Source organism: Canis lupus, chromosome 4, assembly GCF_011100685.1.
Source record: "Canis lupus familiaris isolate Mischka breed German Shepherd chromosome 4, alternate assembly UU_Cfam_GSD_1.0, whole genome shotgun sequence".
Taxonomy (NCBI): Eukaryota; Metazoa; Chordata; class Mammalia; order Carnivora; family Canidae; genus Canis; species Canis lupus.
In genome coordinates this window covers 25,253,177-25,276,142 of record NC_049225.1, presented here as the reverse complement: position 1 = coordinate 25,276,142, position 22,966 = coordinate 25,253,177, and the positions used below count along the sequence as shown (strand labels likewise).

The window sequence follows — 22,966 nt, the reverse complement described above, 5'->3', positions numbered from 1 at the left end:
AAATGAGATTAATATACATAAGGCACCTAGAATAATGTCTGGCATTCAATTAATACCCCTTCTATTCCCCAACCCAACATGAAAATATGTTAGAGCCTGCTTATTTCTTCACAACTTTAGTAACTGCTACAACCTGAAAAGCAATTCAACAGAAAAATAATGGATATTTGAAAAAGGGAAGCTAGACTTGTCAGATGCTCTCCCTTAGAGCAGTTTTTTTCTATCTCAACACTACTGTTAATTTTGGCTAGATAATTCTTTGTTGTAGGGAGTTTCGTGTGCATTGTAGGATGTTAAGCAGCATCCTTGAAGTCTACTTACTAGGTGCCAGTAGTGCTCCCCTACCAAAAATGTCTCCAGACATTGCAAAGTGTCCCCTGGAGGCAAATTTTCACCTGGTTGAGAACTACTACCCTAGAGCTAACTAATTCTCGAAGTCCTAAGTCCTTTCTCTGACATCTACAAACATGTCTCATACGTTTTTCCCCACTGATTCATTCTACACATTAAACTTTGCTTAGGCTTTATAAGCCCTTCCCCTTAAAAGTCAACCAAAACGGGCAGCCCCAGTGGCTCAGCAGTTTAGCGAGCCTAGGGTATGATCCTGGAGATCAGGGATAGAGTCCCGTGTCGGGTTCCCTGCATGGAGCCTGCTTCTGTCTCTGTCTGTCTCTCTCTCTCTCTTTCTGCGTCTCTCATGAATAAATAAAATCTTTAAAAAAAAAAAAAAAAGTCAACCAAAACTGGTAGCTAGCCCCTTAACTGTCAAGCCAGTCACAGATAATGCATGCAATCCAACCACTTGGTACATTATCACACTGCAACCTTAAACCCAAATATAATAAAAGTAGGAATAGCTAATCCCAAAAGGTCTTCACACAAAATTAAGAGATTTATTCAAGTACTCAAGTGTCTAATATTTTAACTTCATGTCTACAAGTGGTACTAAGTAGATATTATATAAAATGAGTTTTAGCCTAAAGACTTAAAAAAAAAAAATTGGGGCAGCCCCGGTGGCACAGCAGTTTAGCGCCGCCTGCAGCCCAAGGTGTGATCCTGGAGTCCCAGGATGGAGTCCCACATCGGGGCCCCTGCATGGAGCCTGCTTCTCCCTCTGCCTGTGTCTCTGCCTCTCTCTCTGTGTGTGTTTCTATGAATAAACAAATAAAATCTTAAAAAAAAAAAAAGTTTAAAAAATTTAAAAAAAAAAAAGATTTTAACATGTTTTTGTTTGTTAAGTAAATTCCTTGCCCAACATGGAGTTTGAACTCATGACCATGAGATCAAAAGTCACATGCTTTAATGACTGAACCAGCCAGGTACCCCAGGACTTTCACAAGTTTTAAATAAACACTAAAGACATATACAATAGAGTCTATATATTTAAGAAGTATGATATGCCTATATATTGCAATAACAGAAAAAGTTATGTACACTAAAAAAAAAAAAGCAAAAGTAGAGAAACAAAAATTGACTTCACAGTTCACAAGGATTGGGATCCCTGGGTGGCGCAGCGGTTTGGCGCCTGCCTTTGGCCCAGGGCGCGATCCTGGAGACCCAGGATCGAATCCCACGTCGGGCTCCTGGTGCATGGAGCCTGCTTCTCCCTCTGCCTGTGTCTCTGCCTCTCTCTCTCTCTGTGACTATCATAAATAAATAAAAATTAAAAAAAAAAAAAAAAAAAACAGTTCACAAGGATTTTTGGATAATTGGTTAGTTAAGTATAGCATGATAATTAAGAGCACAGACCTGGAATCAGACTACCTGGATTAAATCCCAACCCCTTCACTTACTAGATAGGTGACCTTGATCAATTTAATGTCTCTATGACTGTTTCCTCCTTGGTAAAATGAAAATAATTATAGTATCCACCTTCAACCAATGGACTTGCACCCAGATGCTCTGGGTTGATATTTCACTTCCTTAACTGTTTCATTTGTACCTCGATTTCCTCATCTGTGAAACAGGAAAGTGCTCTGAAAATGAATTAGCATAAGGAAAAATCGAAGGGCCCTATGTTTAGTGCGTAGTAGGGAAAAGTTGCATCTGTCTCTCAATTTGGTAGAGGAAATTGTATGAAGGACATACCTTTTAAAGAAATAGCCCAATAATGGGCAAAGTAGGGAAAGTACATGCCTTGAACCCAGGTAAGTCTGATTCAAAAGGCCTCTGCTTTATTTATTCTATGGTTTGAAAGCTTAAAAATATAACATCCTGAGTTGTCAGAAGAAAAACAAGTTTATTTTCTTTTCATAAGGTAGGCACACACTAACACTTTGAGGATAGTAGGAATACATTAAAGGCACTCCCAGGGATTTGATCACCATCCATTCAAAATAGTTTGCAAACACTACCAAGTCCCTAACTGACCTTTTCTTTTCACAATGCTTCATTATTTCAGGAGGTGAAGGTGGATGATGTTGGGGGGGGGGGGGCGGCAATGAGACTTATTTTGTACTATCAAGGAAGGTCCCAACAGTTTTAAATCAATTTATGTCTATTTCTAGATAGAAAAGTCAATGCCTTCCAACAAATATTTCAAAATCATCCAGGACTTGTGCATGTTGCACTTTGTACTTATTAGGAGGGAACATTTTAGCAAACTATCTTTTGCAAATAAACTGCCACATCAATCACACTGAGGCAGGTGTTGGGGGCAGCAGCACTGTTGCCAAAAAGTGCAAAGAAAACAAGAAAAGTCAACATTCCCTATCTATTCAGCCAAATACCACCCCTGCAAAGCCTCGGAGGCGGGGTATCTGGGTCCCTGCAGAGGTGGTCTTCAAAGGTGTCCACTTTCAGAGCAGGTACAAAAAAAGGAAGGTCAAGGCGCCCTTCCGCGACACTTTACGAAAAATCCCCGGGAATTCTGTCTTTGGCCCAAGGGAGGGCAGTGGCTGGGCCCCCTCGTCGTAACCCCCCAGGGAACAGGAGGTGGCCGCGGCGGACGCGGCTCCGGACCGGTCCGGTCCGCCAGGGTCGCACCAGCTCCCACGTGGCGCCCTCAGCCTGCCCACTGCCGGCGAGGCTCCCACAGGCCGGCTCTCTGATTGGCCAAGGGCAGCCGAAGCCCTCCCGGAGCAGGCGGCTACTCAGCCAAAGCGGGCCGGCGCCGGGCGAGAAGGTCACAGCCTCGCGGGCAGCTCGCCGAGCAGCCCGTCCTGCGCGTTGGCCCCACGCCGGCAGCCGGAGCGCCATTCGCCGCCGGAGCCGCGCAACCCCACGTGGGCCCTGGTTAGCGGCAGGCGCCGTCACCCTCCACCCGACGTCGAGTAGCGCTCACCTCAGCGCTCGGCGCGCCTCTACCTTCAGCTTTTTGGGCTTCGGCTCCTCGTCGGCCGCAGCCATCTTCGCGCGCCCACCCCACTCGGGCTCCCGGCGTGCGCCCCGCCCCTCGGCTCTCTGGCCCCGCCCCCTCTCCTTATCACCGCCTCCTTCTCTCCGAGCCCCGCCCCTCCCGACTCGCTCCGCTCCGCGGCTCTCCCTCCCACAGCCATTGGCCCAGCCTCTTTCTGGCCCCGCCCACCCGACTAGTCGGGGGGACCCCAGACTGAGTTAGGCTGCGTCCGAGCGCCTGAGTCCACATGGTGCGAAACCCTCCTTTCTTCCGGGTTCTGAGTGATCGAGAAGATTTTAGATCCTAAACCTCAGGAGACACCTTTCTTCTCATCCAACGTCTTTCTGCTCGTGTAATCTTTCCGATACCGTAGCCCCAGTTGGTTACTTTGAAGCTGTCAGTCAGGCAATCTACTGGGCAGCCCAGCTCGGGGTCCTCGCGGCCTCTTCAGCTGCCTCAGCCTTGGTCCGGAGTGGACCTGGCGCCGAATCACTGGCTGGCCCAGGTGTCGGGGTGAGTGTGGGGGGGCGGGGAGTCTGCGGACAGGGAACAGCTCGAAAACTGGGGAGCAGTCTGAGTAGCTGGGGCTCCGGACTCCAGCCGGGGCTGCGGGAGAGGCTCTGATGCTGACCGCGCCTTCCTCTCGGCCTTCCGGGCTTGCTCGCCTGCAGGGCCGGAAGGGAGAGGTGCACCTGCAGCCCGGCCTGCTCGGGTCCCAGGCCCAAGAGGTTCAGACTCGTTGGGGTCCCTCGCCGTGCTTCGGCTCAGGGAGAAGATCTTGCCATCCACGGTGAGCCGGAGTACCAACAGCTTGGACCTCAGCCCCAGGCTTCTGCGTTGGAAGACAAACTCCTGACACACCTGAACAGACGTCCAGTCAGAGGGTGGCGCCCAGATGAGCTCGGGGTAGGGAATACCGTGAGGAGGTTGTCCCAGGGCTTCAGGAGAGGTGACAGGAATCCAAACTGATGGTGTTAAAGTGATGAGCGCTGTGGCTGGTAGGATTTGTTGGATTTGGATCGTGCCCGAAGTTGAAGCATATGTAGCCTATATGATTAAGGAGGTGGAGCCACTAAAATTAGGAGCCCTCATGAGGAGGAATTTTGTGGAGATTGGGATATATCGAGTTTGAAACCGTGTCTTAGGTGTGGACGGTAGAAAAATTAAAAGAAATTAAAAAAAAAGGCTGGGAAGTAAGCCGAAAAGAAACTTTCAAGGTGAGAATTAAACCAGGTGAAGTTTTCCTGTAATAAGGTAAGAAGTATTTATTTGGGTTTGGGGGAAAGTTATCAATGACACGAAATGCTGCAAGGATCAAAGGAGGAAGTTGAAGTCTGAGGCTAGGTAGCTAGATTCGATGATTAGGGAGTCCTTAGGCCATTTGAGAGAACTGCTTTAACATAGTAACTGGTAGGAGATACTAACTGCGAGTGTAAACTAATCCGTCATTTGGAGCAGGAAGCAAGTCATTATTGAGGCTGTCAAGTCCTGAGTTTGTTTTATTTTTTTTAAGATTTTATTTATTTATTCATGAGAGACACAGACGCAGAGACACAGGCAGAGAGAGGGAAGCAGGCTCCATGAGGGAGCCCGACGTGGGACTTGATCCCGATCCCGGGTCTCCAGGATCACACCCTGGGGCTGAAGGCTAAGCGGCTGGGCCACCCGGGCTGTCCCCTGAGTTTGTTTTAAAGAATACAACGCACATTATGTTTGGGGGCAGAAAACAATAACCAAGGTTTGTAAGATTAAAGATTCAAGAAAGAGGAGATAAGATCCAAGAAGAGAGAGAAGAGAGTGGGGTCAAAATTAAAAATGGAAGAATTCGTTTTGGAGGAAGGAGGACACTCTCAATTGAGACTATAGGAAAAGCTGGGGAAAGAGATGAATGAGGAAGTACCCGAAATTTACATACCTTTGGTAGGAAAACTCTCTTTGCAGGAAGGCTGATTTTTTCTTACTGAATCTTAGGATTTTTAGAATATTTCTAAACATTCGCCATTATACACAGAGTTCCCCAGGCTAGATATTTTTAAGTAGCTCAATAATACCTCAATGCATGAGTAGCAGATGGCTTTTATAGAGAAGAGGAATTCTCCCTCTACAAATGATCTCTCCTATTGCACAGAGAGAATAGAGGCGATCATCTTCCTACCACCAAATGTACAAAACTTCTTCCCTTTTGTTTAAAGAGGAAAAGTGTCCCTTATGAGGGAAGGTAGATCCTTTCATCTACCCAATACCATCCTCTCCTACCCTATCAGGAGCCTCTTTTATTCAGTTTTTTCCACCTACATCATCCACCTTTCCCCTTCTACTCACACCTTTCCTTCAGCAATTAGAAATATTCTTTCTTAACTGTGAAATACTTCCATTTATTTTCATGTCTTTTCAGCCTCTTGACAGCTAGAGTTCTTGAATGTATCATCTTCTCTCCTTATCTGATTTCCCCACTTCTTGCTATTTCTCAGCCCATTTCAGCCTGTCTTGTTCCTGCCTTTCACTGAACTATCACTAAACTACCTTTACTAAGATCACCAATGTCCCCTATATGTTAATTTATAAATTCTCAATAGGGACAGAAATTGCTTTTTGTGAGGCAAAAAATAAAAAATCATTGCATATATAAAACATAGTATTTTTACAGTATATTAGATACATAAATATATAATATTAAAATTCTACGGAATTGAAGGGGAGTCTGAAAAAGCCCTTCAGCAGGTAATTAAAAAAAAAAAAAAAACACCACATGTTCAGTTCTTATAGCTTGACCTCTTTGTGCCCTTTAAAATGTGTAGTATTCTGTTCCTCTGGAAACAAGACTAACACCTCTAGTTACTAAAAACTGTTAGCCCCCTCTTTTTTACTGCTCTTTAGCCACATCTTCTCAGCCTTTTTTTAGGCCCACTTCCTTGTCCCACTTGCTACTCAGATGTTGGAATTCTTTCCATAGGCTCTCTTCTTACTATGCACATATAATCTCTTTATAGTTTTTTTTTTCTTCTTGTAGCTATAATTCCCATTAACAAAAAGTCACGTGTACTCACAGGCATGTCTCCAACTCAGCTTCTCTCTGAAGCACTAGACCTACATTTATGATAGTTTTTCGAATATATCCATTTGGGTCAAATATATCCAGAATTGGGTCAATATACAGGATGAGAGCTAAGTGTCTCATTTTCCCTCTCCTCTCCAGCGTCCAAATCCACCTAATCTTTGCTTAAGCCTGAATATTTATCTTTTCATTTTACTTCATCACTGCTGTCAACACTGTAGTCTAGGCCACCACCATAATTCATCTCTGAACTGGTGCCCTATTAAATTTCTACAGTACAATTTTTTTTTAACTGTCAATTGGATTTCATGAATTCCCTGCTTACTACCATAAAAAACTGGTCTGACAATTAAATGAACCAGTATTTGCTTATCTCCTTCCCAATCTCATCTTGCCACCTACCTTCACCTCCTAAAGTTGCTAAATTTGTACTGGATTTCTTTACTTGTGTTCTGTCACCTCAAAGATTTGTGGAATTCTGAAGGACACTGTATTTCCCCTGTCATAGAAATTGCATCTTACTGTATTGTTTGCCTTCGTTGCTGAACTCTAAACACTCTCAGTTCAGGTACTCTTACTTTGTTCACTCTTTTATCACCATTGCTTACTATATATAAAACATATTCAGAACTACTTGTTGAATGAGTAAATGGTCAAAATATTGCCTGGGAATCAGAGGTGCTAGATTCTTTAATCTCATTCTCTTACCTTGCATATAGGCCCTTCTGTGCCTCCATTCTGTTATATGTAGAAGGAATGCATTTTCTTTTTTAGACACTATTTGAAGGATATTTTGACTACGTATCTTCCTCAACTTATGATGAGGTTATGTCCTGAAAATACTGTAAGTCAAAGATGCATTTAATATACCTAAACCTACTGAGCATCATAGCTTAGCCTAGCCTGCCTTAAATGTGCTTAGAACACTTACTGTTAGCCCACAGTTGGGTAAAACTATCTAACACCAAGTGTATTTTGGAGTAAGTGTTGAGTCTCTTGTAATTTATTGAATACTGAAGTGAAGAACAGGATGGTTGTAAGTGTATTTGTCGTTTACCCTGGTGATCAAGTGGCTGACTGGGAGTTACAGCCTGCTGCCTCTACCCAGCATCCCAAGAGAGTATTATATTGCTCTCCTGGAATAAGATCAAAATTCGAATTATGGATTCTAATGGATGCGTATCACTTTTGCACAAACTTAAAGTAGAAAAATCTTAAACCATCATAAGTCAGGGACCGTCTGTATTATAATTGCATTGGCTGTGAATCATCAGGTTGAGTGTCCAACATTTGGTAAAGAGGATTTATGAAATATTTAAGCTGCAGTCAAAGCTCTGATGGAACTTTCTCAAGTGGCTTTAAAATAAGCTGGTCGCATTCTGTTTTCTGATTCAAAAGTCACTAAGAACCAAAAAATGGTTGTGATTGCAGTGTGTAGCTTTCCCAGAAAGTTTATTAAAAAGATGAAAAGAGGGGATCCCTGGGTGGCGCAGCGGTTTGGCGCCTGCCTTTGGCCCAGGGTACGATCCTGGAGACCTGGGATCGAATCCCACATCGGGCTCCCGGTGCATGGAGCCTGCTTCTCCCTCTGCCTGTGTCTCTGCCTCTCTCTCTCTCTCTGACTATCATAAATAAATAAATTTGAAAAAAAAAAAAAAAAGATGAAAAGAAGTAATTATAGCTACCAAAAGAATAAGTAACTAAAGAAACAGGCTAATTTATATTGTCACATGTGACATTTATTTCATTGTTATATGCATTAGCCTTTAGTCATAAAGGAATAGAATAAATAATCTCTCTCTTTTTTAAAAGATTTTATTTATTAGAGAGAGAAAGAGACATGAGCAAGAGGAGGGGCGGAGGAAGAAGGTGGCTCCCTGCTGAGCAAGGAGCCTGACATGGGTCTCCATCTCAGGACCCCAGGATCATGACCTGAGCTGAAGGCAGACGTTTTTTTTGTTTGTTTGTTTTTTGAAGGCAGACGTTTAACCAACTGAGACACCCAAGCACCTCTAAGCTCTCTTTTCTTATGATAGAAAGGTGAATTGGGTTTTAAAGCCAAGCAATGTTGAGAGCTATAAGTGTTATGCTTTCATCCCAGTACTAAGGATAGCAATAAATCCAGATGGCTGGTTTAACTTACCGTATTCTTCTGAGATTAGAACTGTTACCAATGAAAACAACTTCCCAGGAGTGCAAACTCCCTGGAAAGAATTTTTCACTAGTAAGAGGATGAATAGGAACCTGGCCTCTAAAATAAAGGAACTATGAAGCCACTTGCTTCAAGAACAAACAACTCTTTTAGGGTGTACTGTGGCACAAAGTACCACCAACCCATGTGAACTATACTTTCTATAGAATAAATGGTTTAATAAGATAACTTATGTCAGATGTTTTAAATATAATTCCTGCTGTAAATAATTCATTAGAAAACATTTTGGCATTTAACTAAATAGGAAACATATCCTTCAGCTCTTCTTGCACATTTGCTGCTTAGTCCAGTATGATAACCACTAGCTACATGTAGTTATATAAATTTAAATTAGTTAACATTAAAACGTCAGTACATCAGTTGCATTAGCCACATTTCAAGTGTTCAGTGGCCACAGTGGATGTTATATTGGACTGCACGGATATAAGACAGTCATCATTGCAGGAAATCCTACTGGACAGTTCTGCATTATGTGTGTTCATAATAATTAGTCTCCAGGAGTCAGGTAGGAACAGGAGCCCAAGATTCATCCAGGCCTGGGTTGGAACCTTAGCTCTGATACTTATTGTATGATCTGATTTAACATTTCTAAGACCTTTATCATCTTATCTGTAAAACAGGGATAAGTGCAATATCTGTAACATTGAGTTGTAAAGATTCAATGAGATAATGTAGGTAAGTAAGTGCCTAGTATAGTGCCTGGCCTAGAAGACATTTTAGATATTTATTTATCCTTAATGAATAAACACTTTGAATAGAGCTGAAAATTTAGTTTCTCAAAGAGTACCATATTCCACAACTGGCTAACCCAAAGTGCTCAAATCTAAATCTCATTGAGTGGATTACAATATCCTTCTTTCAGTTATACTTTGTATTTCAGATGAAGATTTTATTCCAAGAAAAGCTATCATAATACAAATTTAGTTGCAAATCTTATCCTTGGATATTCCTGTTTCACTTTTTTAAAAAGTGTATCAGCGGAGGTTATAGCTAAAGTCAGTAGGTTCTACATAGTAAGTCTACATTCCAGTGACACTATTTAACACCTGAATAGAACTATAAAGCTGACACAAAGCAAACCTATTAAACAGAGCATCCGACTAGATAAAGTAGAAAAATTTAATAGATTTCAGTATTAATCTAGAAAAATTTAGTAGGTAAAAAGCTTCAGAGTTATTGCTACCAGCTCATGTTGATTGCTTGACTAAATAGAGATGGCTTTGAACAAAGAAACATTGTTTTTTTCTAGTGACAGGAACCCTAACTCTTAATGTTCATATTTATTAATACAGTAGCTACTAAAACACATCTTAGTAATTAGTAATTTATTTAAAAACTTCTGAAACTGTGCCAAATGGGAAGGGGAAATAATCACCAGGTAGTCCTTAAATGTCAGCTGCATTCATAAAATAAATGACTTGCTCTCAAAAGAATTAGGTTGGTGTCATTGTCTTCTGTGACAATGGAATTGAATGAATGCATTCTGGAAAGTCTTCCTTTCCTCTTTGTAATTTATCTTCATGCAGAGAAACTATTCGTTTTAAATTTTTTACAGTTGGAGTACACTTATACAATACTATAATTTCGAATTAGTGGACCACGGGACTAAACACCTGATAAGTGATGTTATCTACATAAAAGAAATGAACACATTAAGGTTATTAGATATTTTTCTACTATCCCCCATTTGCAAGGATAATAAAGTTTTTATTTGACATAAAGTTATACTCAGAAAATTGTATGTCACAATATAAAACCCAATGAATTATCAAAATGAATATAACTTATAACTATCATCTAGATCAAGAAATTAAACTTTATAAGCACCTTAGGAAATATCCCCCATCCCTTCTTAGTCACTGCCTCCCTCTCTCCTCCATAAAAGATGGCATTTGATTTCTTAAATCATAGATTAATTTTGTCTGTTCTAGCACCACATATAAATAGAATCATACTTATGTATCCTTTTGCATCTGGCTTGTTTGTTCAATATTGTATTTGTAAGATTCATCCGTATTTGCTTAATTTAACAATAGGTTATTTGTTTTCATTGCTATATAATGTTTCATTTTAATAATATACTATAGTTTATTTTTCCATAGTACTATTAATAAATATTTGAGTTGTTCCAGGTTTTCACTACAACATTACATTTTTATGTGTGTTTTTGGTGCACATTTTTACACATTTATGTTTAATCCACCTGGAAGTAGATTTGTGTGTCATAGTAAGAATATTTTGTAAGTGAAATATAATTCACGTATTATAAAACCCACCATTTTAAAGTGTTTCTTTTTCTAGTTTAAGTCATTTTATTATAAGCAAGTGCTAGACTTTATCAAATGATTTTCCTACACATTTTGAAATGATTATATGTTTTGTCTTTTATGTATACTGTGTGTTACGTTGATTGATTTTCATATGTTGAACCAGTCTTCCATTCTTGGAATAAATCCCATTTGTCAAGGTGTGTAATCTGTATATGTTGCTGGATTTAGTTTGTTGGTATTTTGTCAAGGATTTTTATAACTATTCTTACATGATGCTGGTCTATAGTTTCTTGTATTGCCTTTGTCTGGTTTGGGTATCAGAATAGTACAAGGATACTTTTTGATGTACACTAAATTTAAACTTTTTCCCCCCCCTAGAAAATGATCCACAGTCTATTTCTCATAAACTGTTCCGGTGACATATTTCTAGAGAAGCACTGGAAGAGCGTTGTGAGCCAGTCTGTCTGTGATTATTTCTTTGAAGCTCAAGAGAAAGCTGCTGATGTTGAAAATGTACCACCTGTCATTTCAACACCTCATCACTACCTCATCAGTATCTACAGGGATAAGCTCTTCTTTGTGTCTGTCATACAGACTGAAGTGCCACCTCTCTTTGTAATTGAGTTCCTACATCGAGTTGCTGACACTTTTCAGGTTGGTTACTCATCAAATCTTTTGAATTTAAGTTAAAGTTAGTTGGGGGTGAGATAAATGATTATATTCTCTAAGTAATCAGCTTTGGATGTATCCTGTTTCTTCTTTTCAACTAAGAATAAATTCATAAACCCTTTCTTTGTAGGGTGTATAGCAGTATACATGGCTGTTCCATTCACTATTTCAGTAGAACACCGTAATCTCATGGTCATGGAAGCCATATTTTTTATATGTATTACAAATTGTGTCATCAGGAAACAGTAATGCCCTCCACATACAGTTCTCTGAATGGCCCCAAGATTTTTATTGGTTATGTAATCGTCTTAATATTTACATTTTATTATCTTGCTAAATGTACCAAATAATTGAAAACTTATCTATGTTTTAGGGGTACCCAATCAGAGTAAATTAATAGTTCACATCCTAGTTTAATGTTTCAATGTAATGGAAATTCAATTCAATCTGAAGATATTGAGAAATAGCGTATAGAACTATAGAGGCTTTTTTTCTAATTTACATATTTCAACATCTTAAACAATTAATTATGCTACTGTAAGTTTATCCTTCTAAACAAAGAATGTTTAGCAAGCCTTTCTCCATGCCTTCCATTGTACAATATTATGTACATTTTGTTAAGGACTACTTTGGTGAATGTTCGGAAGCTGCAATTAAGGATAATGTGGTCATTGTATATGAGCTCTTGGAAGAAATGTTAGACAATGGATTTCCACTGGCTACTGAATCTAATATTTTGAAAGAACTGATTAAACCACCAACAATTCTACGTTCTGTCGTCAACTCTATTACAGGTAAGGTGAAAATGTGCTGCCTTAGGAACTAAGCAATTAACACTTTATAAACAACTCCTTGTTGCCTGATCTGGCAAATAATTAAGGTAGTTCAGTTTGGCCAGAGTTAAAGTTAGTAGTATTGTTGAAATGAATGTGTATTTCTTTTCATGAGGAGACTAGGTCTTAAATGATAAAGAAAACTTGATAATTACTCTTTTATTATAGGCTTTTCTATAAGACCACAATAACATTGTTACTATTACTTAACACTAAATAATAAGACTGATTAAATTTTCCCAGTTAATCCTAGAGAAGCCAATATAGTGAGGCTATAAAAGGAAAGCCTATATGTGAAGCTACTTAGAACACTTAATCTATTTATAGACTGGCATTTTAATATTTAAATTAGCATTATTGTATATGATGTGATGAAGATGTTAACTAACAATATAGTGGGTTATAATTGTAGTATATAAGTGTATCAAATCATCATGTTGTATAGCTTAAACTTAACACGATGTTAAATGTCAATTATATCTCAATAAAACTGGGAGAAAAATTAAAATTATAAATAGCATTATAAAACTAGCATTATGTCGTTACCCCCAAATTACTAGGATATAGAAAATTTAAGACTCTCCACCACAGAGTACATATTATTTCCTCCAAGTCTTTGTTTTATACATGCAGAAGATTTATTAAAACAAAAAGATGGGAAATTAGTCTGTCAGTGAGATCTCATGCATTGTGACCTTGTACTTTGTTTTAAGCTTCTTTTTTTTTCTAAAGATGTTTATTTATTTACTCATGAATGACACAGAGAGGCAGAGGGAGAAGCAGGGAGCCTGATGCAGGGCTCCATCCCAGGACCCTGGGATCATGACCTGAACCAAAGGCAGATGCTCAACCACTGAGCCACCCAGGTGCTCCATGTTATAAGTTTGTAATTTTTATTTCTTGAATATAGCTAGAAATTAGGTACATCCAGATGACAGTATTTTTTGAGAGTGTTGAAGTCTTCTAGAGAAAGATTTCTGTGAAATGTTACATAACACACCAGCTCTGCTGTCTACCATTGTAAACCCCGCTCTAAGTGTACTGACCTAAAAAAATGGGACAAGAGAGGCCTATAAGAGGCCTTTATTCATCTTCTGTACAAAGCTGAGCATTAGGAGAAATTCAAGGAAAGATAAGATAGAATGTATGCACCTAAAACTTAGACTCTGGATGGGAGATTAGAAAAAAATTAAAGTATGTAAATAATAATATAACATTGTAAAAGGCAACTCCATACTTTATAAACAATACAGTGACATTGGAAAGTACACATGATATAATACTAAATGGAAAAAATACCAACATAAAACTATAAAAGTTTCTGTTAATTACACAAACATTCCTACAGACAAAAAAGTTCTAAAATATTTTCAATGACCGTCTCCAACTAAGGAACAACATACTATCTTTATTTTTGCTTAATACTTTCTAATTTCTAAAATAAACATGTATTTTATAGTTACTAAAATAGAGAATGAAAATACATAGGTTATTAAGGCAGTGCATTCAAGAGAATGGTTCAGTAGATGAAATAATCCCTCCTGAACTGTGGTGCTTGGCCCCAATGCAGGGCCCTAAAGAATCAGCAGAATTTAGGGAAAGAGGGAGGAATAAGAGCATTCTGTAGATGGAACTATATGAGAAAAAAAACACACAACATGAAAAACCTAGAATTATATTAATTATTTAACAGGAGCAGAGCTGTTTTTTTACTGAGTAATGAGACACAAACACCAATCATAATTAGACTGTAAAATCTAATTATATATATACAGTATATTGTATATACAGTATGATTGCAACTATATTTTAAGGTGCAGTCAAAAATAACAAACTTACCAAAATAGAAAAAAATAAATGCAGCCTATTTATGAGGGAAATGTTTAAAGAATTATACCAAACTGTTAATGGTAGTTGTATTTTGGTAACAGAAAGATAGATCCTTTTTAGCCACTTTTCTGAGCTTTCCATGTGTTGTTGTTACTAAGCATATACTACTTTTGAATTGGAAATGTAAATTAACCAAAATGTTAAATATGTCACAGCTCAAGGGTGTGTTTTGGACAATCAGACTTACTTTCAGACATATGTCAATTTACCAGTAAATTAGCCCTATATTAAACCTTAGCCATATTACAGCCATATGGTTGTGCTGACCTTAAAATGGGAAAAGGCCAGAGTGTGTTCTTCATCCTGTTACTCTGCTGAGGCCTGCTTGGCAGCATCTCATGTAGAATTTAAGCTGAATACCAAAGGGCCTACTTATCACTTATTCTCAGTGGAAACATTTTATCGGCAGAAGGTTCTACAACAACTAGCCTCTTTTCTTCATCACTGGCAGCAGGACGAGATTCTGTTGTTGAGCCACTAGAATTAGGTTAGGTTACTGTTAACACACAGGAAGCAAAAGATAGGTAAATGAATTTAACCTGGTTTGGCACATAGAGGACCACATGGCCTATTTCTGTCCCCTAGAAATTTGATCATGTCGGTATAGCAATTCCAGCAATTCTGGAAACCATCCACAACTTCGATGAAGAAAACGTAAACATTAAAGAAGCAACTAAAGCATTCTTTTTTTTTTTCCTGTTAATAGTTTTTCTTTCTTTTTTTGTTTTTAAAATAAACTATACACCAGTGTGGGGCTTGAACTCACGACCCCAAGGTCAAGAGTCGCACATTCTACCAACTGAGCCAGCCTATCACCCTTGTTAATAGCTTTCCTGATGACTATTTTATGCATTACCTTTGCTTTCTCCTTTTCCGGTTTCTAGGCAGTAGTAATGTTGGGGACACACTCCCCACTGGGCAGCTGTCCAACATCCCATGGCGGCGGGCAGGGGTAAAGTACACAAATAATGAAGCCTATTTTGATGTCGTTGAAGAAATAGATGCAATTATAGATAAATCAGGTAATTGTGTGCATGTGATCTTATTTGGGAAAAACAGTTGAGCTGACAAAATTGAAATCTCTTGGTAGTATGGTTTCAGCAGAAAGGCATTCACTTCCTGATAGCTTAAAATCTGTTTATTTTGCCCAGAGGCTACATATAATTTTCATAACCACTAGCTGAGATCTGCCAAACCTTTGTAAATCAGATCTCATGCTGCCTTACTTTAAGCCAGTTATTACCCTGTCTGCCTCTCCCTCTTGCCATTTATTCAACATTTATTGTATTATCTACCATGCACCATACTTTTGCTACCACTTTACATACAGTACTTCTGAAGACCCCAGACAAAACAGCTGTACTCTATTAGAACCATAAATTTTACTAAAAACATCTAGTCCAACCTTCACATTTTATACATAAGGAAACTGAGGCTCAAAAGGGTTTAGTAATCTGCTCAAGGTCACACAGCTAGTTGCTGTGTGAAAATGAGTTATTGTGAATTATAGCCAGTATTTTTTCTTCAATCAGTGCCCTTTTCATTATAAAAATTCTATCATACAGAATAATAGCTACATTATTACAGAATAATGGCTCCTATTCAAAGTTAACAGCTTAGTCCATTTCAATGAGAAATTTGCCTCATTTTTAAATTCCATTAAAAATATTTTAACTTCAAACACTTTTTTTTTCTAAAAGGGAAAGAGTTGATGGGGAGGGACAGAGGCGGAAGGGGAGAGAGAATCTTAAGCAGGCTCCATGCCCAACAGGAAGCCCAAGGTGGGGCTGCATCTCAGGACTTTAAGATCATGACCTGAGCAGAAATTAGGCGCTGGCTGCTTAACAGACCGAGCCACCTAGGCACCCCAAAAACATTTTAATTTCATATCCAGCAGTCTTACAAGGTTGACTATGTCAAGACAGAGGCAGGTTTGATATTCCGTAGAATTACCCCAGTCCTACCAGTTAGGTGTGGGCGTTTAGTGAAGAAACTGTCATAACTGGTGCAATGGATCCTCTGTCCCACTAACTTGTTAGTAGATGTGCAAGTTTCATTATGTCTGACACCGAGGTGATGTCTCCATTATTTCAGAGACAGTGATCGCTCTAGTCTTTACTAGACTCCAATTCCAGTGATGTTATCACTTCCTTTCTTCAGGATCTACAGTGTTTGCAGAAATTCAGGGGGTCATTGATGCTTGCATTAAGCTATCTGGAATGCCTGACCTTTCTCTTTCTTTCATGGTAAGTTTTGTTCTCCTGTCCTGTAGATCTTTGTATGCCTAATATATATGAAGTACTGAAAGAAATGATAAATACTGAGAGATGTTTGTATCTTAGATTGTAAGTATTATCTCAGAAATATTCTAAGATTTATTTACTTATTTAGAGAGAGCATGAGCAGGGGGAGGGGCAGAGAGAGAGAAAGAGAGAATCTTAAGCAGACTCCACGCTGAGCGGGGAGCCTGACATGGGGTTTGTTCTCCCAACCCTGAGATCATGACTTAAGCCAAAATCAAGAGCCTGCTGTTTAACTAAACCACCCAGGTACCCCTATCTCAGAAATATTCTTAGCACAGCTTCCCAAGACAGTGGCTTACATAATGAGCATGGCCTTTATGGAAAGGCTGAGGAGAAGTCTTCTCCTGGCTATGTTAGAAGTGGCTTAAATGGCTGGATGGCTTCTGCAAATCTGTAGTCTCACTGAATTATTATTTGCTTTACTGATAAGAAAGGGCATTGATCTTTTGCATCATTTTAGATTTGGCATGATACACTACTAAGAAAAGAGAACAAAGTTCTGTTGCTATCTCGTTTTGACCTTGAGTTCTTCCAACTTCATTTTTGTCATCTGTGAAATGGAAATGATAGTACGGCTCACATTTTCTACTTAATAGTAATTGAAATTCAACTAAAATAACATATGAAATATTTGCGGCCACCTGGGTGGCTCAGATGGTTAAGTAGCCGGCTCTTGATTTCAGCTCAGGGTTGTGAGGTTCGAGATCTGTGTCTGGCTCCACACTCAGTGGAGAATCTGCTTGAAGATTGTCTCTCCCTCTCCCTCTGCCCCCTCCCCTGCTTTACAAAATATATTTGAAATCTCAAAGCCTTGTGAAACTGTTAACTGTGTGTTATTGTGGTCATAGTAACAAACTCGTAATGTAACTTTTATCCTTAGGGAGTACATTAATTTCTCATAGTATCCTAGCAGACTTGCCCTATTCCGCACACTCTGTGAATACTGCCGTCTTGTTTTCCTGGCAGAACCCACGGCTTCTCGACGATGTCAGCTTCCACCCCTGCATCCGGTTCAAGCGCTGGGAATCTGAAAGAGTTTTGTCATTTATTCCTCCAGATGGAAATTTCCGACTCATATCGTATCGTGTCAGCTCACAAAAGTACGTTGATGCATCAACTAGAAATCTGCTATCATGTATCAGAGTGATGGGTAGTCCCCTTACCTTTTTCATTCTGACAGGTGGATACTTGAATTCATCACTGCTCTCTTTGGCCATGGCTCATTAGGAAACTCAGGAAGAACTGGTGAAATATGTATCTAAAATAATCAGTGTTCCTTGAATGTGAGAATATAAAGTACTAGTAAAACATATACCGGAGAACAAACACTTTGGACTGTGCACAACCTACACAAAACCTTGAACCCATGCCATAATTTTACTGTGGTCTGTAGACTTCATATCTGACAGAGGGAGACAGATACATCTCTAATTCTCTAGGCAATCGCCCAATTAACTGACTTCCGGTCACTCTTTCGGGTACTAAGATTAAATGAATGAATTGGCATTGTGGGTTGTAAATGGTTTGTCCCTTGAAAATATCAGAAGGCATTTGGGTAGCATCAGTAATACTCAAAAGCAGAGGAGTTATTTCTTGGCTCTTACCACATAGGGACAATTTCATTTAGTTTAATTTTAAATTCTCTTTTCTATGGGACCTTAATTAATTTCTTCAAACTAGGGCTATTTGTGCCACTTGTTTATCCTATCTTGAATCCTGTCTTGATTTGATACTTCTTGCTCAGAAATTGTGTAATTCCTAGTGTGGTGGTGCTCAGACTCTCTGGTGAGTACTAGTGAATGCTGACCCTCCAGGTCTGGGGATATATGGCCCTCGGTAGAGTCAAAGGAGTGGAATACTCTGGACTGAGGTTCTCAGGCTACCTCAGGAGCTGTCTCACACAATTAATTATGTTTGTGGTTGTATCTGTCTTTTTCTTTTCAGTCTAGTGGCAATACCGGTGTATGTGAAACATAGCATCAGCTTTAAGGAGAACAGTTCTTGCGGTAGATTTGATATTACAATTGGACCAAAGCAGAATATGGGGAAAACTATTGAAGGAATCACAGTAACAGTTCATATGCCCAAAGTTGTGCTGAATATGAACCTGACACCAACACAAGGCAGCTATACATTTGATCCAGTTACCAAGGTACAGCTAGCTCTAATCAAGCGTGAGCAAATGTTTCTGCAGTCTTTATTTTCTGATGGCAGGGAGGGCAGAAGGAAGGGTTAATGTCTTGGTTAAAACTAAAGTTCCTCACAAAACCTGAGAACAACCTGTACTCGGCCACTGGCTATGGAGGGAATCCCGCATCTGCTGCTGAGGAGATGAACAGAAACGTGAGACTCATTCTGTTCTCCTTCAGAGTGTGCCTTTCCTCATCCACTGATAATCTAGAGACATACTCACTAAGGAAGAAGACGTAGAAAGCTTTTTTAAAAAGAGAAAAGCATGATCTGGATATAAGAAGTTAGTATTGTAGTCTATTAATTGTTCGATTTTCTGTAGAAATTGATCATTAAGACCTTTCTTTTTCATTTACAAGCAATTCATACTCTTCCACAGGGAATGCTGGCTAGGATAGCTGCTTCCTCACCATACATAACCATACGTAAACGTGCCTCTAGCAAAGGGTTTGCAGAGAAACTGTAAAAAGATGGTTTTCTCTCAGATTCCTGCTTGGGTAAAAAGTGTGGTTCTTTTCAGCAGCAGAGTCATTGAGCTGCCTGCTAAGTGAAAAGGCATTTTTTAAAGTAAAAACCAGTCCTCAGAATTTGAAGAACTTCCCCAGAGGTTGACCACTGAGCCTCAGTTTCTTTGTAAAAAGAAGACAAAACCTACATCATAGGCCTTTTTGAGATGTATGAATAGTGCTAAGCACAGTGCTGTATCCAAAAGTGGATGCTCTACAAACGTTGGTTCTCTGCCCTCACCATTCAGAGTCACAGACCTGATTAGTGGTAAGACTCTGTGAAGATCCCAGGTCCCTTGTTTCCAAGATACTGTGCGTCATTCTGTACAGAAGTTTATAGTGTCTTTGAACATTTGTCTTTAGTAAATGGTTCAGATTGTATTTCTTATGCCTTTTTAAGGTACTAACATGGGATGTGGGAAAAATTACTCCACAAAAGCTCCCGAGTCTTAAAGGACTGGTAAATTTACAGTCTGGAGCACCCAAGCCAGAAGAGAATCCAAGTCTCAACATACAGTTCAAGATCCAGCAGCTTGCTATTTCTGGTAAGGATAAGTTTTGACTTATGTTTGCGGTTTAACTGAGTTTTGCTGGGGTCAACTATTTGGAGCTTAGAAGGGTACAAGCATTTCCTCTCTAGAAAGAACAATAGCTCCAGTTTGCCTGTCACACCGTGCTGTGGGGCCATAGTCCGAGGTACAGTGATTTGCAGAGCACTTTATTTCACACAGCTTTCTTCCTCTGCACCCTCTTCATCCAAGCACAAAGGGAAGAGTCATTCATACAGAAAGATTTATCCTTAAAAGACATTCTTTGCCCACTTGGGAATCTGAACTAAAACCATCCCCCCACAGTGCTATAATTTGTGAATAGTAGAAGGGACACTTGGTTAATGTCAGATTTACTCAGTAGTGTTCATTGCTAGACAAATAATTGTTGGTTGGTATGGCCAGGAAAATAATTTGTTCCTTTCCTTACCTTTTTTTTTTTTTTTTTTTTGGACACAGGCTTAAAAGTAAACCGCTTGGACATGTATGGGGAGAAATATAAGCCATTTAAAGGAGTCAAATATGTCACGAAAGCTGGAAAGTTCCAAGTGAGAACATGAGAAGAGGCCAAAATTCCTCAAGATCCGTTTGTTTTTCTAGTGTCATTATAGTTTATTACTGTTAGGTACCAAGTGGGTGGGAATACATATTAGTCAAAGCATTCCTATCATGCTACACACCGCTAATGAAGTTGCTTAGTAATCAATGTAGGGTTCTGAAGGAGCTTTCAGCTAAGGAAACTTTGAATGACTTAGCTTATTTTATATCTTTTCAGTTAGAAAGATTCTGGAGGTGACTGCTTCCATAGGGGGGCATCAGCTGGAGGCTGCACATAGTGACAATAAAGGCAAAAGGCTACAGTGATAACCTCTCCCCGAAAACAAGTGAACTGGTCTCAGCAGGAGCAGTCTTAATCTGTAATGTGATGTATCAAGTGCAGCCAAACATCACACCTAATTTTAGCCATCCCAAATCAGCATCTATCCCCACAGAGGAAGTTCCCCCCACCCCAAGAAGTTTACAAAAAACTGCCTCTTCAAGTGTTTGCCTTATTCAGCTTTTCACTTGTGCCATTAAGCAAGCACTGTAGCAAAAGCCACTTCCACATGGCCCTGGCAGGGAGCACCACTGCTCCGTGCTTCATTCTCACTGTACTTGGTATTGTATTTTTTATAAATAAGATTTTTATGTAAAGCTCAGATTTTGATTTACAGGGACCTTGCTGCAGTAAGTACCCATCTCAGTTTTGTGCCACTAGTTCAGCTGTTAGATAGCATAGTAAAAATCGTATCAAAGGGGCAAATGCTTTATTAAGGCAATAAAAGGGAACACTACTTCTGCTTTTAGGAAGTTATTGCAAGCACAAGCATTTGAGATTTGAAGCAAATTAAAGGGTAGAGGAGAAACTTAAGTGAACTTTGCCACCTTCATGTTTTAGAAAGCTTATCAACACCACTTAAACCATCTTAGCCTAAAGGCCTCAAGCCCTAGTTCAGCAAAAGAAAAAAAAAATGTGCCTGCTTCACTATGGTCACTTTTTTTTTAATCTTTTATCTTTTTTATTGTTGTTCTTAAGGTCTTGAATTTACCTGTATCCCTTGCCTTTAAGGGGAGCTCCTGTTTCATACCGTGTGCTTCCCAAGGCTACAGTAGTCAGTAGGTTCCTTCCTCAGACTGTTGTCATAATTGTCACTTGAGCGTCTCTGCTGTACTGACACAGTACATGATATTGAGGCAGTAACAAGATCCTCAGTGACACTGATGAAACCATATTGATCGTCTTGGCTGAGAAGTCAGTCTAGAGTTGTATCATTTCACTCAACCTCACTGGCTTTGAAGTCCTTGTCCAGTCACTTGGCCTCATTAGACCTGAAGGAGAGAGGAAGGCTGGAAGATACAAGTGCTTGTTTGTCATGGTTCCCACTGGTTCTTACTTATGCTGTTAGTTTTTTTCTTGTGACTCCCTTCTTTTCCTTCTTCTCGGCTTCTAACTCCTCCCATATCATAAGAACGGCCCTTAAATTCATCCCACTCTGCTGTTAAGGGCTAGTGGTCGAGGCTACCAGAGAGAGCCCAGCAGACAGCAGCGTTCTTACCTCTGCCTCCATAGGGTACCCAACCTGCCGTTCACCTACTAGGAAATGGCACTTTTTGCAAAATTTGAAATTTCTTGGGTAACCAATATTAGCTTGGCAGCTAAAATCAAGATGTTGCCAAATACTTATTGTCTTTGCCTAACGTTGGTTACACAGCCCAGTTGCTTTTATTTTTAATGTCTTTTAATGTCCTATCTCAAAAGAACAATCAGTACATTTTCTTTCTGTAGAATCCCGAATCTCAACCATGTATAACTGGACTGTCCAATTTTCTTTGTGCTGTCTTCTCTTATATATAAGTAAGCAGATTATATGCCGAGTCCCTTGTCTCTAGCAATTTCTGCTAAAACTTTCAAGTAGATTGTTTCCTTTTACAATTAAATTATTGTATTTATTCATTTGAATCCAGTAAATCCTTTCTCTAATCTGGCTATACTGTCAATAAAAAGATGAAAGCAACAAGTTGATTTTTTAGCTTGACTGCTGATTGAGCATTCTCAGATGGGTACGCCTCAGCATCAGAGCAGCCTAAACATGATCAGATTTTGTTCTGTATCATCACATAAGCTGTAAGGGTTGCAGCAAAGCACTTGGAAGTGCTCCTCTCTTAACCTCAATATGTTAACAGCCATGGATAATTTCTCTGAGCATCACTGTCTCGCCAGAGACTGAGCAGTAAGTGATCAAAGGTACTCTCCCTATCACCACCACCACTACCACCTACTAATAACAAAGATCCACAAATAACTTAGTAGTAGAATATTTTTCAAATGTAGAATTACAGCTAATCCCAGAATTGCCCCATTTTATAAATTCTTTTATAGAGAGACAGAGAGGCAGAGACACAGGCAGAGGGAGAAGCAGGTCCCCCCCAGGGAACCCAATGCAGGACTCCATCCTGGATCCTGGGATTGATCATACCCTGAGCCAAAAGCAGATGCACAACCCCTGAGCCACTCAGGCAGCCCTTATTTTATAATTTCTTAAAGGAGATACCCTAAGAGCGAATGAAGTAGATGCTCATTTCTCTGCAGAAGGAAGTTACCATCATTTATCC

General features: G+C 39.6%; 2 protein-coding genes across 6 annotated transcripts in view; one reads left to right on the top strand and one right to left on the bottom strand.

Moving 5' to 3' along the window:
* The window catches only part of ADK (adenosine kinase), a 508,004-nt gene extending 504,601 nt beyond the window's left edge, over positions 1–3,403 (bottom strand). For 2 of the 5 annotated variants that reach the window (XM_038534413.1, XM_038534418.1), the window contains exon 1: positions 3,284–3,401. In XM_038534413.1, the coding sequence (XP_038390341.1) occupies positions 3,284–3,348 (65 nt within the window). In that variant the 5' untranslated portion in view covers positions 3,349–3,401. Of the gene's footprint in view, positions 1–3,283 lie in introns of all 5 variants that reach the window. The other 3 variants (XM_038534415.1, XM_038534420.1, XM_038534417.1) reach the window with 3 other exon arrangements.
* A 412-nt stretch (positions 3,404–3,815) lies between these two features.
* AP3M1 (adaptor related protein complex 3 subunit mu 1) lies at positions 3,816–22,376 on the top strand. Its single transcript, NM_001287115.1, is given in 9 exon segments — positions 3,816–3,850; positions 11,253–11,528; positions 12,166–12,337; positions 15,151–15,288; positions 16,427–16,512; positions 17,536–17,669; positions 18,514–18,721; positions 19,666–19,810; positions 20,273–22,376. Coding segments are annotated over 8 exon segments (1,257 nt in total). The 5' UTR covers positions 3,816–3,850; positions 11,253–11,255; the 3' UTR covers positions 20,374–22,376.
* Positions 22,377–22,966: the final 590 nt, after the last annotated feature.